At 40.1% G+C, this 16,445-nt stretch overlaps 1 protein-coding gene across 3 annotated transcripts in view; it reads left to right on the forward strand.

The window, feature by feature from the left end:
• TESK2 (testis associated actin remodelling kinase 2) overlaps positions 1-16,445 on the forward strand; it is a 162,737-nt gene that overhangs the window by 33,028 nt on the left and 113,264 nt on the right. For 2 of the 3 annotated variants that reach the window (XM_017881798.1, XM_017881800.1), the window contains exon 2: positions 7,788-7,978. In XM_017881798.1, the coding sequence (XP_017737287.1) occupies positions 7,788-7,978 (191 nt within the window). Of the gene's footprint in view, positions 1-7,670; positions 7,979-16,445 lie in introns of all 3 variants that reach the window. The other variant, XM_017881799.1, reaches the window with a different exon arrangement.

Genomic DNA, 16,445 nt, shown 5'->3' on the forward strand with positions numbered 1-16,445 from the left:
CCTCCCCTCCCCTCCCCTTCATTCTCTTTCTTTCTTTTCTTCTTTCTTTCCTTTTTGGAGTCTCACTCTGTCACCCAGGCTGGAGTGCAGTGGTGCCATCTCAGCTTACTTCAACCGCTACCTCATGGGTTCAAGTGATTTTCTTGCCTTAGCCTCCTGAGTAGCTGGGACTACAGGTGCACACCACCATGCCTGGCTAATTTTTTTTTTTCTTTTTCTTTTTTTTGGAGATGGAGATCTTGCTGTATCTCCTAGGCTGGAATGCAGTGGCGTGATCTTGGCTCACTGCAACCTTCACCTCCTGGCTTCAAGTGATTCTCATGCCTCAGCCTCCTGAGTAACTGGGATTACAGACATGCGCCACCACACTGGCTAAGTTTTGTATTTTTAGTAGAGATAGGGTTTCACCATGTTGGCCAGGCTGGTCTCGAATTCCCAACCTCAGGTGATCTACCTGCCTTGGCCTCCCAAAGTGCTAGGATTACAGGCGTGAGCTACAGTGTCTGGCCTAATTTTTGTATTTTTAGTAGAGACAAGGTTTTGCCATGTTGGCCAGACCAGTCTAGAACTCCTGACCTCAAGTGATCCACCTGCCTTGGCCTCCCAAAGTGCTAGGATTACAGGAGTTAGCCACCGTGCCCTGCTGCAATCAGCAGTTTCTTACCTCCTCCTAGCTAGCTGAGAATGTAAAAGCAGACCCGTTGAGCTGCAATGAGCAATTCTGTCTTCTGTGCTGTAATATGGAAAACTAGGATTTGCCACTCTCAGGGAACCCTGAGGGCACTGAGGAGGTTAGTAAGGTATTTTGTTAGGAATGAAACATATCTTGATAAACAATTCAATAAAGTTGTAGGATACAAAATCAGTATACAAAAATCAGTAGCATTTCTGTATGCCAACAGCAAACAATCTGAAAAAGAAATCAGGAAGGTAATCCCATTTACAACAGCTTCAAATAAGATAAAATACCTAGGAACAGTCTTTCTTTTTTTTTTTTTTTTTTTGAGACAGAATCTCTGTCAGGCTGGAGTGCAATGGTGCGATCTTGGCTCACTGCAAGCTCTGCCTCCTGGGTTCATGCCATTCTCCTGCCTCAGCCTCCTGAGTAGCTGGGACTACAGGCGCCCGCCACCGCGCCCGGCTAATTTTTTGTATTTTTAGTAGAGACGGGGTTTCACCGTGGTCTCGGTCTCCTGACCTTGTGAGCCACCCACCTCGGCCTCCCAAAGTGCTGGGATTACAGGCGTGAGCCACCACACCCGGCCACCTAGGAACAATCTTAACCAAGTAAGTGAAAGATCTTTACAATGAAAAGTGTAAGACCTTTTTTTTTTTTTTGATCCAGTGTCTTGCTCTGTTGCCAAGGCTAGAGTGCAGTGGTGTGATCTTGGCTCACTGCAACCTCTGCCTCCTGGCTTCAAGCGATTCTTGTGCCTCAGCCTCCTGAGTAGCTGGGACTACAGGTGTGCCACCATGCCTGGCTAATTTTTGCATTTTTAGTAGAGACGGGGTTTCACCACATTGGCCAGGCTATAAACTATAAAACATTGATGAAATTGAAGAGGACACCAAAAAATGGAAAGATATTGTTCATGAATTGAAAGAATCGATATTGTTAAAATGTCCATACTACCTAAAACAATCTGCAGATTCAGTGCAGTCCCCATCAAAATACCAGTGACACTCTTCACAGAAATAGAAAAAATAATCCTCAAATTTTAGAACCACAAAAGACCTAAAATAGCCAAAACCATCCTGAGCAAAAAGAACAAAACTGGAGGAATCATATTACTTGACTTCAAATTATACCACAGAGCTATTGTAACCAAAACAACATGAGAATACTGGCATAAAAACAGACACATAGGCTGGGCGTGGTGGCTCATGCCTATAATCCCAGCACTTTAGGAGGCCTAGGAGGGTGGATCACTTGAGACCAGGAGTTTGAGACGAGCCTGGGCAACTTGGCGAAACCTTGTCTCTACAACAAAAAGTACAAAAATTAGCTGGGTGTGGTTGTATGCACCTGTAGTCCCAGCTACTTGGGAGGCTAAGTTGGGAGGATCACCTGAGCCTTAGGAGGTCGAGGCTGCAGTGAGCTGTGATCACACCACTCCATTCTAGCCTGGGCAACAGAGTGAGACCCTGTCTCAAAACAAAACAAAAAAAAAAACCAGACACACAGACCAATGGAACAGAATAGAGAACCCAGAAATAAATCCATATACCTACAGTTAACTCAATTTCAACAAAGGTGCTAAGAACGTACGCTGGGGAAAGGACAATCTCTTCAATAAATGGTGCTGGGAAAACAGGATATCCATATGCAGAAGAAAAATCTAATAACAAATCTGATCAAAATGGATTAAAGACTTAAATCTAAGACCTCAAACTACTACAAGGAAACATTGGGAAAACTTTCCAGGATATTGGTTTGGGCAAAGATTTCTTGAGTAATATCCCCAAAGTACAGGTAACCAAAGCAAAAATGGACACGTGATCACATGAAGTTAAAAAGCTTCTGCACAGGAAATGAAGCAGTCACCAAAGTGAAGAGACAACCCACAGAATGGGAGAAAATATTTGAAACTACCCATTTGACAAAGAATTAATAACCAGAATATATAAGGAGTTCAGACAACTCTATAGGAAGAAATCTAACAATCTGATTAAAAAATGGGCAAAAGATCTGAACAGACATTTCTCAAAAGGAGGCATACAAATGGCAAACAGATCTATGTAAAGTTGCTCAACATATTGATCATCAGAGAAATGCAAATCAAAACTATAATGAATTATCATCTCACCCTTAAAATGGCTTTTATTCAAAAGATGGGCAAATAATGCTAACCAAGATGTGGAGAAGAGGAAACCTTTGTACACTATTGATGGAAGTGTAAATTAATACAGCCACTATGGAGAACACTATAGAGGTCCCTCAAAATGGTAAAAATAGAGCTACGATGTGATATAGTAATCTCACTGCTGAATATATACCCAAAAGAAAGGATATCAGTATATCGAAGAGACGTTTGCACTCTCATGTTTATTACAGCACTGTTTACAATAGCCAAGATTTGGAAGCAACCTAAATGTTCAATAGATGAATGTGGCACCTATACAAATGGATTATTCAGCCATAAAAAAGTGAGATCCTCTTTTTTGCAACAACATGGATAGAACTTGAGGACATCATGTTAAGTGAAATAAGTCAGGCACAGACAAACTTTGCATATTCTTACTCATTGCTAAAGCTAAATATTAAGACAATTGAACTCATGGAGATAGATAATAGAATGATGGTTACCAGAGGGTGGGAAGGATAGTGTGTTGGGGGTGTTGAGTGGGAAATGGGATGGTTAATAGGTACAATAATATAGTTAGATAGAATGAATAAGATTTAGTATTTGATAGCACAACAGAGTGACTACAATCAGCAATAATTCATTGTATGTTTTAGAATAACTGGGAGAGTACAATTGGAATGTTTGTAACACAAATAAATGATGAATGCTTGAGGTGATGGATACCGCATTTACCCTGATGTGATTATTACACATTGTATACCTGTATTAAAATATCTTGTGTATCCTATAAATATATATACCTACTATGTACCCATAAAATTAAAAGAGTACATATCTCAAAATGAAAAGTCAGTTGATGACAAATTTATCGAATTGTTCAGTTTCGCAGACAACTATGTTTTATATAGTCAACAATGTTTTATGTACTTTACATATGTTTTGTATATTACTTTAATATCTTTTAGTTTTCTAAAGTTTCTTTTTTCTTTTCTGTCTCTGTTCAAATTATAATCAGCCTAGCCTTCCTCTGCACTTAAGTCTCTGTTCTTTTTTCTACCCAGATGATTAACTTAACTCCTACAACTCTCATAGTGGAAAAATACTGAGCTAAGTAATAATGAAATGGAAGAAGTTTGAGCTTTGGTGCTGGATAGAACTTGGTTCCAGTTCTGGTTCTACTAGCTCTGTGTCCTTAGGCAAGTTACTTCATCTTCTGAGCCTATATTTCTTTTTCTGTAAAATGGAGATCAGATCTATCTTGCTGGTTTTTTTTTTTTTTTTTTTTTTGAGATGGAGTCTTGCTCTGTCGCCCAGGCTGGAGTGTAGTGGTGTAATCTCAGCTCACTGCAATCTCTGCCTCTCAGGTTCAAGGAATTCTTAAAGTGCTGGGATTACAGGTGTGAGCCACCATGCCTGGCCACATTTTAAGATTAAATAAGGAAATGCTTGTAAAATTCCTGATGTTTAAAAAAAAAACAGTGGCCAGGTGCAGTTCACACCTGTAATCTTAGCACTTTGGGAGGCTGAGGTGGGAGGATCACTTGAGGCCAGGAGTTCAAGACCAGCCTGGGCAATATAGTGAAACCTTGTGTTTCAAAAAAAAAAAAAAAGCTATCAAGGGTGAGACCTATGACTCTGGGTTTTAAACAAGCTTCTCAGGTAGTTTGAAGCACATTATCAACAGACATACTTTGAGAAATGCACTATCCTTGGCTCCTTGGTTTCAAGTCTAGCTTTGCTAGTAAATAGGTTATAGCATTGACTTTTAGCATTTCCACTTTCTGGGCCTTGTGTTTCTTCAAATATAAAATGAATGACTGAAGTTGATGTTTTCTACTGGCTCTAAAATTAAGAAAATTTGTTTTTTAAAATTATTATTTTTTTTAGTGATGGGGGTCTTGCTGTGTTGCCCAGTCTGGTCTTGAACTGTCAGGCATGATGGCACACGCCTATAGTCCCAGCTACACAGGTGGCTGAGGCAGGAGGATTGCCTGAGCCCGGGAATTTGAGGCTGCAGTGAACTGTGATAGCACCACTGCACTCCAGCCTGGGCTTGGATTACAGGAATGAGCCCCTGCACCCAACCCTATTTTATTTTATTTTTATTGTTATTATTTAATTTATTTACTTTGAGACAGAATGTCGCTCTTGTTGCCCAGGCTGGAGTATAATGGCATGATCTCGGCTGACTGCAATTTCTGCCTCCCGGGTTCAAGCAATTCTCCTGCCTCAGCCTCCTGAGTAGCTGGGATTACAGGTGGCCGCCACCAAGCCCAGCTAATTTTTTTGTAATTTTAGTAGAGACAGGGTTTTGCCATGTTGGCCAAGCTGGTCTCGAACTCATGACCTCAGGTGATCTGCCTGCCTCGGCCTCCCAAAGTGCTGCGATTTTACTGGCGTGAGTCACGTGCCCAGCCTCTATTTTATTTTTAAAATTCCATTTATATTTTAGATTCAGGAGGTATGTGTGCAGGTTTGTTACAAGGGTGTATTGTGTGGTGCTGAGGTTTGGGCTTCTATTGATCCCACCACCAAGACAGTGAACATAGTGCCCAACAGGAAGTTTTTCAGCCCCTGCCTGCCTCCCTCGTTTTGGAGCCTCCAGTGTCTGTTGTTCCCAACTTTATGTTTGTGTGAACCCAAGATTTAGCTCCTAGTTATAAGTGAGAACATGCGATATTTGGTTTTCTGTTTCTGCTTTGGTTCACTTAGAATAATGGCTTCCAGCTGCATGTTGCTGCAAAGGACATGATTTCATTCTTTTTTGTGACTGCAAATTTTTTGTCTTATAACCCTAAAATTTTTTGAGACAGGGTCTTGCTCTGTTGCCCAGGCGGAGTGCAGTGGTTCTATCACAGCTCACTGCAGCCTGAAACTCCTGGGCTCAGGCAATCCTCCTGCCTCAGCCACCTGTGTAGCTGGGACTACAGGCATGTACCATCATGCCTGGCTAATTTTTACATTTTTTCATAGAGACGAGGTCTCACTATGTTGCCCTGACTGGTCTCAAACTCCTGAGCTCAAGTGATCCTCTTGCCTTGGCCTCTCAAAGTGTTAGGATTATAGGTATGAGCTACTGTGGCCAGCTAACCCTAAATTTTTGTTCTTGTGGATGTAAATATATTTGGTCTGGTGGTGCTGATGCCACTTTTTGGCATAGGTTCAATAGAGGTACTTAAATGTTTTGTTATTTGAGAACTCAGAGTGTTCTTCCTTCTTTGAAGACTGTGGTAGAACTAGATTAACTAGATTCAGGGAGATCTCATGGAACCTCAGGATGCAGTTAGGCCTTAAGATTTGGGGATTAGAGCAGAATAGGGAATTCAAAAAGTTCCCTTTCTTTCTTTTTTTTTCTTTGAAGATTGGCCGAATCTCTTGACTTCTTCTGCCTTCAGACTGTATTATAGAAAATGGCCCTGGCCGGCAGCTCCTGAGTTTACATGGCTTCTATTTTAGAAAGCCGCCATATTGAGACTGGACTATCTTAATTCCAATTGCACATTGCCAGGAAAGAAACTGTGGTTGTACACACTGGGTACAGTGCTGACTTCTGGCAATGGATAAGGAGGCAGACTCATGTTGCTAAGATGGCCCTGGGATTCCTGCCACTTTTCTTTGAGTTGCAGAGCTGGTTAGAAGTGGTGGTGGTAAACTGAGTAGGTATCCACCTCCTTTATGAAAGCATTTCACTAATTGAGGAGTCACAATATTGTATTTTGCATAGAACCCTTACAATTGAGTCTCATGGAAAAAAGTAGAAATAGGGAGAGACAGGCTAAAAGAAAAAGTAGGATTGTGCTTTTATTCTTAGTTATGTACCAGATGGGATGGAGCCTTCTATAATTACTTCTACTGGACTATGCTTTTCATCAACAGTGAATTTTAGATTGCTTTTGGATATAGTTTTCTTTTAAAAAATTATATAATATGTAATTTTGAAGTTTCCTTGTAATGTTTGTTTTATATATTTGGACAGATAGAAAGTCCGGCATGAGGAGGTAACCGCTTGAGCTAACTCCGACCCTGTTTTATATATTTGGAATTAAGTTTTGAAATAAAGAGAAAATTAAATGAGGCTATAAAGGGTATTGGTAGAAAGAAGCACAGGCTTTTGAGTCAGACGGGCTTTGTACTTTAATTTTTTTTCTTTTCTTTCTTTTTTTTTTTTTGAGACAATGTCTCATTCTGTTGCCCAGGCTGGAGTGCAGTGGCACAGTCTTGGCTCACTGGAACCCCTGCCTCCTGGGTTAAAGTGATTCTCCTACTTCAGCCTCCTGAGTAGCTGAGATTACAGGTGCTTGCCACCATGCCTGGCTAATTTTTATATTTTTAGTAGAGATGGCGTTTCACCATATTGGCCAGGCTGGTCTCAAACTCTTGACCTCAAGTGATCCACCTGCCTTGGCCTCCCAAAGTGCTGGGATTACAGGCGTGAGCCACTGCACCCAGCTTCCATTTTAATTTTATCTCTGCCTTTTAGTGACTGATTTCTTGATCTCTCTGTGAAATGAACATAATCCTTATATCATGGATTATCTGAGAATCAAATGACATATGTCAAGCTCTTATACTATATTTCCTAGAAAGTAGGTGCTCAATGAATGATAGATATTATCATTGTCATTTTGTTTCTTAGAATGTAATTGGTGATCTTCATGATATTCTACTCATGGTAAAGACTGGCTATATCTTGGTCTTTAAATATATCAGTGTTATTTGAGGGTAAAGACATACAACATTTTTTAGATCTGAAAACCAGGAACTAGAATGTGAAAGGAAATATTTTTGCATTGAGTATTTACTGCTTTGCATGTATTTATTTATTAAAGATTTCAGTGGAAATTTTTTTGATCTCTTGTTTAGTGTCAAACCAGAAGAGAAGTACACTTCAACAAAAATTTATGTGTGGAGTTCCTTCTTAAAAGAAGAAAAAAGTGATTATTGAGACTATGGATCGGAGCAAACGGAATTCAATTGCAGGTTTTCCTCCACGTGTGGAGCGTCTTGAAGAGTTTGAAGGAGGTGGTGGAGGAGATGGAAATGTGAGCCAGGTGGGAAGAGTTTGGCCATCTTCGTATCGAGCTCTTATAAGTGCCTTTTCCAGACTGACGCGTTTGGATGATTTCACCTGTGAAAAAATAGGGTCTGGCTTCTTTTCTGAAGTGTTCAAGGTGAGTGATACTTCAGCTTTTCTCATATTGTCTTGCTGTGGTCACATTTACTGCAGGTTGACAGTTGTGTTTAATTAGGATGTAGGATTTGCCTAGTCAAGGTGCTGTGGATCTTGAACACCGTTCTAAATTCTCCTTTCAAGCTATTTATTAACTTATATTAAGATATTTTGTTTGAATCCCAAAAATAATGTGCTGGTTAAAAATTCAAATAACATAGGGGTCTCTTCCACCTCACTTCTACCCCCAGCCACACATGTGTGTATGTATCCACACATACATTCTCCAGTAATAACCACTATTAACAATTCGGTGTGTATACTTCTGAACTCTTTCTGTGCTTATACATATATTATTCACACACCTTATATACATATATTAAAATTATATATATACACACCCACATATATAGTTTTTGTTTGCTTATCTTCAGTAAAATTGATAGCTGGGTGTGATGGCATGCACCTATAGTCTGAGCTACTCAGGAGGCTCGCTTGAGGCTGTGAGTTTGAGAGCAACCTGGGCAACATAGCAAGGCCCTGTCTCAAAAAAAATATGAGCTCATAATGCTCCTGAGCAATCATATTTCTCTAGTTCACTCACTCCCTCAAGAGAGTATTTGGTACCTTTTCTTCTCTCATCAAATCCCGGTATTTCCTCTCTAGTCCTCATTGTCAGTAATTAATGAATTGCTTCCCAATTCACTGAGAAAATTGAAGCAAGCAGAAGAGAACTTCCACAGACTCCCATTACTACAAATAGCTTTCAACACACATCTTTACCCAGTTACTTGGCCTTTATACCTTGTGCTATGGATCAACTACCCATGCTCCTAAGTCCATTATTTCTGTTTATATTGTACATTCCATTTCCACTTGCCTACTAATAGACATTGCCTAAGAAATTCTCCCCTCTCTTTTCTACATTGTATTTTCATTACTGTTACCATTAAAATGTTAAAAAAATTCTTTTAAGGAAACAAACAAACAAAAAAACCCCAACATTTTGGCTCGGTTATTTCCCCTTTATTTTATTTTATTTTTATTTTTATTTTTTTGAGATGGAGTCTCAGTCTGTCGCCCAGGTTGGGGTGCAGTGGCACAATCTTGGCCCACTGCAACCTCTGCTTCCCAGGTTCAAGCAATTCTCCTTCCTCAGCCTCCCTAGTAGCTGGGATTACAGGTGCCCGCAACCACGCCTGGCTAATTTTTATATTTTTAGTAGAGACAGAGGTTCACCATTTTGGCCAGGCTAGTCTTGAACTCCTGACCTCAAGTGATCCGCCCACCTCAGCCTCCCGAAGTGCTGGGATTAAGGCATGGGCCACTGCACCCGACCTATTTCATTCTATTATTTTATTTTATTTTTTGAGACAGGGTTTCGCTCTGTTGCCCAGTCTAGAGTGCAGTGTGGTATGATCATGGCTTACTGCAGTCTTGACCTCCCTGGGCTCAGATGATCCTCCCACCTCAGCCTCCAGAGTAACTGGGACTACAGGTGCATGACACTATGCCCAGCTAATTTTTGTATTTTTTGGAGAGTTGGGGTTTCACCTTGTTGCCCAGGCTGTTCTTGAACTCCTGAGCTCAAGTGATCAGCCTGCCTTGGCCTCCCAAAGTGTTGGGATTACAGGAAAGAGCCACCACATCCAGCTCCTATTGTTTCTTTTATTAATAGGTATACTTTCCTATGTCTTGTTGTTTTTTTTTTTTTTGGACCAAAACAACTCCATAGAGTTGTCTCTATGTACCATTTCCAGCTTCTTTCTTTCTAGTCTGTCTTTCTCTAAAATATTTTTTATTGCAGTAAAATATATATAACATAAATTTACCATCTTAGCCATTTTTTAAATGTGGAGTTCAGTGTCATTAATTACATTTACAATGTTGTGCAACCATCCCCATTATCCTTTTCCAGAACTTTCTCATCATCCTAAACAGAATCTCTGTACCCATGAAACATTAACTCACTAATTCTCCCTTCTGTAACTGTAAATAGGTTCATTGCCCAATGCACACAGCAAGTCAATAAGCTGAGACACCAGGTTGCAGCAGAGAAAGGTTTAATCATAGGGCCACCAAATGAGGAGATGGAAGGAAACCTCAAATTCATCTCCCCTAGAAGACTGGGGCTAAGGTTTATAAGGGTTTTGAAGTGGGCTGAAGTGTGGCAATTGTTTATTTGTTAAAGAGTACAGGGTGAAGTCATGGGACAGGGAGATGAAGAAGCCGTATTCTCTTGCAGATCCTGTTCCTCTGTGGGGGTCTTCAAACTGGTTGCTGGAATTCAGGGGTGTGAAAAACATATTAAGCAATCCGTAAGCAAAAGCCTTACGATTATGTCAGAGATCCTGTTATAGGAAAGATGGGGATGGAAATAAAATCTTAAATTTTATGACCCTAATGTCAGAAATCCTATTCTGTAGAAACAATGGGGATGCAAATAGTCAGTATCTAGTGCTATATGACTTTTTAGCAACCAGGAAGTGGGCCAAAGTGAGGCCTGATTAATGCTTAATTATAACTATATTTCTGTCCAGAACCTGGCATGCACTTCTTGTGAACCCCATGGGGCAGTTTCACTCCCACCCCCTAATATCTTCTTTCTGTTTTTATGAATTTGCTTATTCTAGGTACCCTATGTAAGTGGATTAATATAATATTTATCCATTTGTGTCAGAGTTAATTCACCTAGCATAATGTTTTCAGGGTTATTCATGTTGTAGCATATATCAGAATTTCATTCCTTTTTATGGCTAATACTGCTTTGTATGTATAGGTCATATTTTATCTGTTTGTTGATGGAGTTGTTTCCACCTTTTGGCTATTTTGAATAATGCTGCTATGAATACCGATATACAAGTATCTATTTTGTTCTTTGCTTGCAATTCTTTTGGGTATTTAGCTGTAAATAGAATTGCTGAGTCATATGAGTAATTCTATGTTTAACTTTAAGAAAAGATTATGGTAAAATACATACAAAATTTACCATTTTGCCTGGGTATCGTGGTTCACACCTGTAATCCCAGCACTTTGAGAGGCCAAGACAAGAGGATTGCCTGAGCCCAGGAGTTTGAGACCAACCTGGGCAACATGACGAAACTCTGTCTCTGGGGGAAAAATAAAATAAAAATAAAAAATAAATAAATTTGTTTTCTTACTATCTTAACAGTCTTTAAGTATGTTAAGTACATACTTAACACAACTATTAAGTATGTACACATGGATGTGCCTCCAAACTCCAGAACTTTTTCATTTTGCAAAACTGAAACTCTGTACCCATTAAACAACTCCCCATTTCTCCATTCCCCCCAACTCCTGGCAACCACTATCCTACTTTATTTCTAAGAGTTTGATTACCCTAGATATCTCATGTAAGTGAAAACATACAGTATTTGTCTTTTTTTGACTGCCTTATTTCACCTAGTCAGTCTATGTTTAACTTTTTTCCGTAGCAGTTGTGCCATTTTACAGTTCTACATAAGGGTTCCAGTTTCTCCATGTGCTCACTGGCACTTATTTTTCTTTTTCATGATAATAATCCTATTTGGTGTGAAAAGTGGTATATCATTGTGGTTTTGATTTGCATTTTTCTAAACGACTAGTGATATCTAGCATCTTTTCATGTGCTTATTGACCTTTTTTGTATATCTTCTTGGAGAAACGTGTATTTGAATCCTTTGCTCATTTTTGAATTGCGTTGTATTTATATATTTTATATATAGGGAATATTTATCCCTTACCAGATATATGATTTGCAAATATTTTCTCACAATTTGTAGTGTGTCTTTTCACTCCCATGATGGTGTCCTTTTTTGCACAGAAATTTTAAATTCTGATTAAGTCAAATTAATTTTTTCTTTTGTTACCTTTTGCTTTTTATGCCAATCCAAGGAATCATCACCAAATCCAATATCATGAAGATTTTCCGCAATGTTTTCTTCTAAGAGTTTTATAGTTTTAGCTCTTACATTTAGCTTATTGATCATTTTAAGTTAATTTTTCAATATGGTATAAAGTAAAGGTCCCATTTCATTCTTTTGCTTGTGGATAACAAGTTTTACAAACACTATTTCTTGAAAAGACTGTCCTTTCCCCATTGAGTGATTTTGGCGCTCTTCATGTCACAATCATGTTAGCGAGGGTTGATCTCTCTCTCTCTCTCTCTCTCTCTCTCTCTCCCTCTCCCCCCCCCCCCCCCCCTTTTTTTTTAAAGACAGGGTCTCATTCTGTTACCTAGGCTGGAGTGCAGGGGTGCTATCTGACTGCAGCCTTGACTTCCCAGACTCAAGTGATCCTCCCACTTCAGCCTCCCGAGTAGCTGGGACTACAGACACACCATCATGCCTGGCTAATTTTTGTATTTTTTTGTGTGTACAGTTGTGGTTTCACCATGTTGCCTAGGCTGGTCTTGAACCCCTGGGCTCAAGTGATCAGCTTGCCTCTGCCTCCCAAAGTGCTGGGATTACAGGTATGCACCACCTTGCCCAGCCTCTTTTTTTTTTTTTTTTTTTTCTTAGAGACAGGGTCTCACTTTGTCATCCAGGCTGCAGTGCAGTGGCGTGGACATAGCTGACTGCATCCTCAAACTCCTGGACTCAAGTGACTTTCCCATCCCAGCCTCCCAAGTAGCTGGGATTACAGGCATGTTACTGTCACGTCAGCTAATTTTAAAGTGTTTTGTGCAGATGGAGTCTTGCTCTATTGCCCAGGCTGATCTTGAATTTCTGGGCTCAAATGAACCTCCTGCTTCAGTCTCCCAAACTGCTGGCATTATAGGCATGAGCCACTGCACTCAGCCTTTTCTTTCTTATTTTTTTGAGATAGGGTCTCAGCTCACTGCAAGCTCTGCCTCCTGGGTTCATGCCATTCTCCTGCCTCAGCCTCCCGAGTAGCTGGGATTACAGGCGCTGCCACCTCGCCCGGCTAATTTTTTGTATTTTTAGTAGAGACGGGGTTTCACCGTGTTAGCCAGGATGGTCTCGATCTCCTGACCTCGTGATCCGCCCGTCTCGGCCTCCCAAAGTGCTGGGATTACAGGCTTGAGCCACCGCGCCCGGCCCCTGATAGTAATTCTTTTTTGAAGTCATTATTATGTTAATTTGGCTTCTAGATACTTTCTTATTCAAGCCACCATTGCATTTCATAGTGAAAAACACAAAGCCTCTCCAATGTATTTGCATACATTTAATGCAGAATTTGATCCCAACACTCTAATCAATAAACATCTAGGAAAATGTGGTGAATATTACTGATAAAGTAATGGGAAGAAACTGAAGAATTTTGTGCAGGCTGAGTTTTAACTAAGACTTAATTTTTAATTTAAAGCAAAACTTACATTTTCAAAAGAGTTTGCCCCTCCAAAAAAACCAGATTAGATAGCTTCTAAACTATATTAAATTATGCCAAATAATTTTTTTTTTTTTTCGAGACAGAGTCTTGGTCTGTCTCCCAGGCTGCAATACAGTGGTATGATCTTGCTCACTACAACCTCTGCCTCCCGGGTTCAAGTGGTTCTCCTGCCTCAGCCTCCTGAGTAGCTGGGATTATAGGCACCCACCATCATGCCTGGCTAATTTTTATATTTTTGTAGAGACAGGGTTTCACCACGTTGGCCAGGGTGGTCTTGAACTCCTGACCTGCGGTGATCTGCCCACGACCTCTGGTGATCTGCCCACCTTGGCCTCCTGAAGTGCTGGGATTACAGGTGTGAGCCACCACTCCCAGCCACCAAATAAAATTATTATAAAACAAAGGTTAGTGCTTCAAAGAAACACCACCTCCATAAATGTCGAGCCAGTTCAGGTGCTGCCAATAGAATCCTAAAGAGTGATGTCTCTGGTTCATGTGAACAATTTCCGCAGTCCATGTGCTTTGAGGACAATTCAGGGCCTAAGGCAGACCATGCTCTACAGAGCTGCCCCTTCCCCACCCCAGTTACCACCCTACCTTGTGCTGGGCAGGCAGCACGTGGCTAGGAATAGCTGCCTCCCTCAGGCTTCCCAAATTAAATCAAGTGCATATATGGCTCAGCCACACTTTTGCACTCATGTTTACTACATACTTCTGCTTAACTTTACCGGTGAAAAATCTTAGACGGTTTGCTGTCACACATCACCTGCTCCAGATGAGTTATGTGGATGTAGCAATGGGCACATCCTCAAACACAGCATGAAAAGGGTACAAGAAGACTCTGGTCTAGCCCACTCCCACTTCAAAATAATTTGGCCTTGGGTTCTTCCTCTAAAAACACAGGTAGATATAAACTCTAACTATAAAATCATGAATCTATAGAACTTTAGAATAATTAACAGCTCCCAACACTAAAGTCCAGCTGTCAGGCTGTGTTTGTGCATGTTGATGAGGCACCATCAACACCAAACCCCAGACTCCAGTGTGCTGGGGACATCTGACACCTGCCTGACAGTAATTCTTTATTACATATGTCGCAAGTATTTTCTCCCTGCCCATCTTTTATCATTTTAGTTTTTATGTAGTTAAACCTTGGCTTGGCAGTGGTAACTTATACCTGTAACCCCAGCACTTTGGAAAACTAAGGCAGGAGGATTGTTTGAGCTCAAGAGTTCAAGACCAGCCTAGGCAACAGTGAGACCCTGTCTCTAAAAAAAAGAAAAATAAATAAATAACACAAAATAAACCTATCAGTCTTTTCATTTACAACTTGTGGATTTTGCGTATAGCCCAAGAGGTCTTGAAAATATTGTTTTCCTCATGCTTTTATGATAGATTTCATTGAATATAAGATGCCATTGATTATAAGATGTACTTCTTGCCAATTAAACTATGACAATTCCTATTACTTAGAAGTTCAATTTTTTATTTAAGAGATCTTTATGGGCTTGATGCAGCATAGTTGTGGGTTTTGTGAGTCTCCTATTGTTGTCCAGGGTAGAGTGCAGTGGCGTGATCTCGGCTCACTGCAGCCTCGACCTCCCAGGTTTAAGCAATTCTCCTACCTCAGCCTCCCAAGTAGCTGGGATTTCAGGCACATGCAACCACGCCCAGCTAATTTTTGTATTTTTAGTAGAGATGGGGTTTCATCATATTGGTCAGGCTGGTCTCGAACTCCTGACCTCAGGTGATCCACCTGGCTCAGCCTCCCAAAGTGCTGGGATAACAGGCATGAGCCACTGTGCCCAGCCTATTAATTTAAAAAAATTAATTCTTCCATATTCTGCTATAGAGCTTTTATAATTTTAATTTTCATATTTAAATTTTTGATCCATTTGGAATTTATCCTAGTATAAGCTATAAAACATTGATCCAATTCTATTTGCTTTTCAGATGACTACCTAGTTATGTTAACATCTTTTGACTAGTTCATCTTTTCCTTACTAAAGAAAATATCTCTATCATACACTAAATTAGCATATATATTTGAGCCTATTTCTGGATTTTCTGTTTTATTCCATTGTTCTGTCTATTCAGATGTCAATCACACCAGAATTCAAGGATAAAAATGAAATTTCAACCCACTGGGGGGAGAGTAGACTAATTTAAAAAAATTGTATTTAGACAATTAACTTTCTGAAAAAACATGAAATTAGATGTTTATACCTAATTTCAAACACTGAAATAAACTCGAGATGAGTTAAGCATAAAAAACTGTCTACTACATTTCATCATTTCTAACACTTTCAATATTTTGAAATTGAGATGTCTTAAAATTACTTCCAGGCACCTGTACATGTGCATCAAAACTTGTGAAATGGGTGTCAGTGGTTAAAGAAACACCTGGATATAATAATGTAGCAATCTCTTAAGAAATTATGCATCACCACACTCTTGATAGCTTGAAATTAATTAATTAGTCTATCCTCCATGCTTTTTCATGGCTTAATAGCTCATTCCTGTTTAGCACTGAATAATATCCTATTGTCTCAATCTACCACCGCTTATCTGCTCACCTTTAAAGGACATCTTGGTTGCTTCAATATGTTGACAATTATGAATAAAGCAGCTGTCAACACGCATGTGTGGGTTTTTTTGTGGACATAAGTTTTCAGTTCATTTGGGTAAATATCACAGAGTGCAATTGGTGGATTGTATGGTAAAAATATGTTTAGTTTTTTTTTTTTTTTGAGATGGAGTCTTGCTCTGTCGCCCAGGCTGGAGTGCAGTGGCCGGATCTCAGCTCACTGCAAGCTCTGCCTCCCGGGTTTACGCCATTCTCCTGCCTCAGCCTCCCAAGTAGCTGGGACTACAGGCGCCCGCCACCTCGCCCGGCTAGTTTTTTTGTACTTTTAGTAGAGACGGGGTTTCACCGTGTTAGCCAGGATGGTCTCGATCTCCTGACCTTGTGATCCACCCATCTGGGCCTCCCAAAGTGCTGGGATTACAGGCTTGAGCCACCGCGCCTGGCCAGTATGTTTAGCTTTATAAAAAACTGCCAAACTCTTCCAAAGTGGCAGTACCATTTTGCATTCCTTTTTTTTTTTTTTTTTTTT

Source organism: Rhinopithecus bieti, unplaced genomic scaffold (genome assembly GCF_001698545.2).
Source record: "Rhinopithecus bieti isolate Rb0 unplaced genomic scaffold, ASM169854v2 scaffold_12155, whole genome shotgun sequence".
NCBI classification, from domain to species: Eukaryota; Metazoa; Chordata; class Mammalia; order Primates; family Cercopithecidae; genus Rhinopithecus; species Rhinopithecus bieti.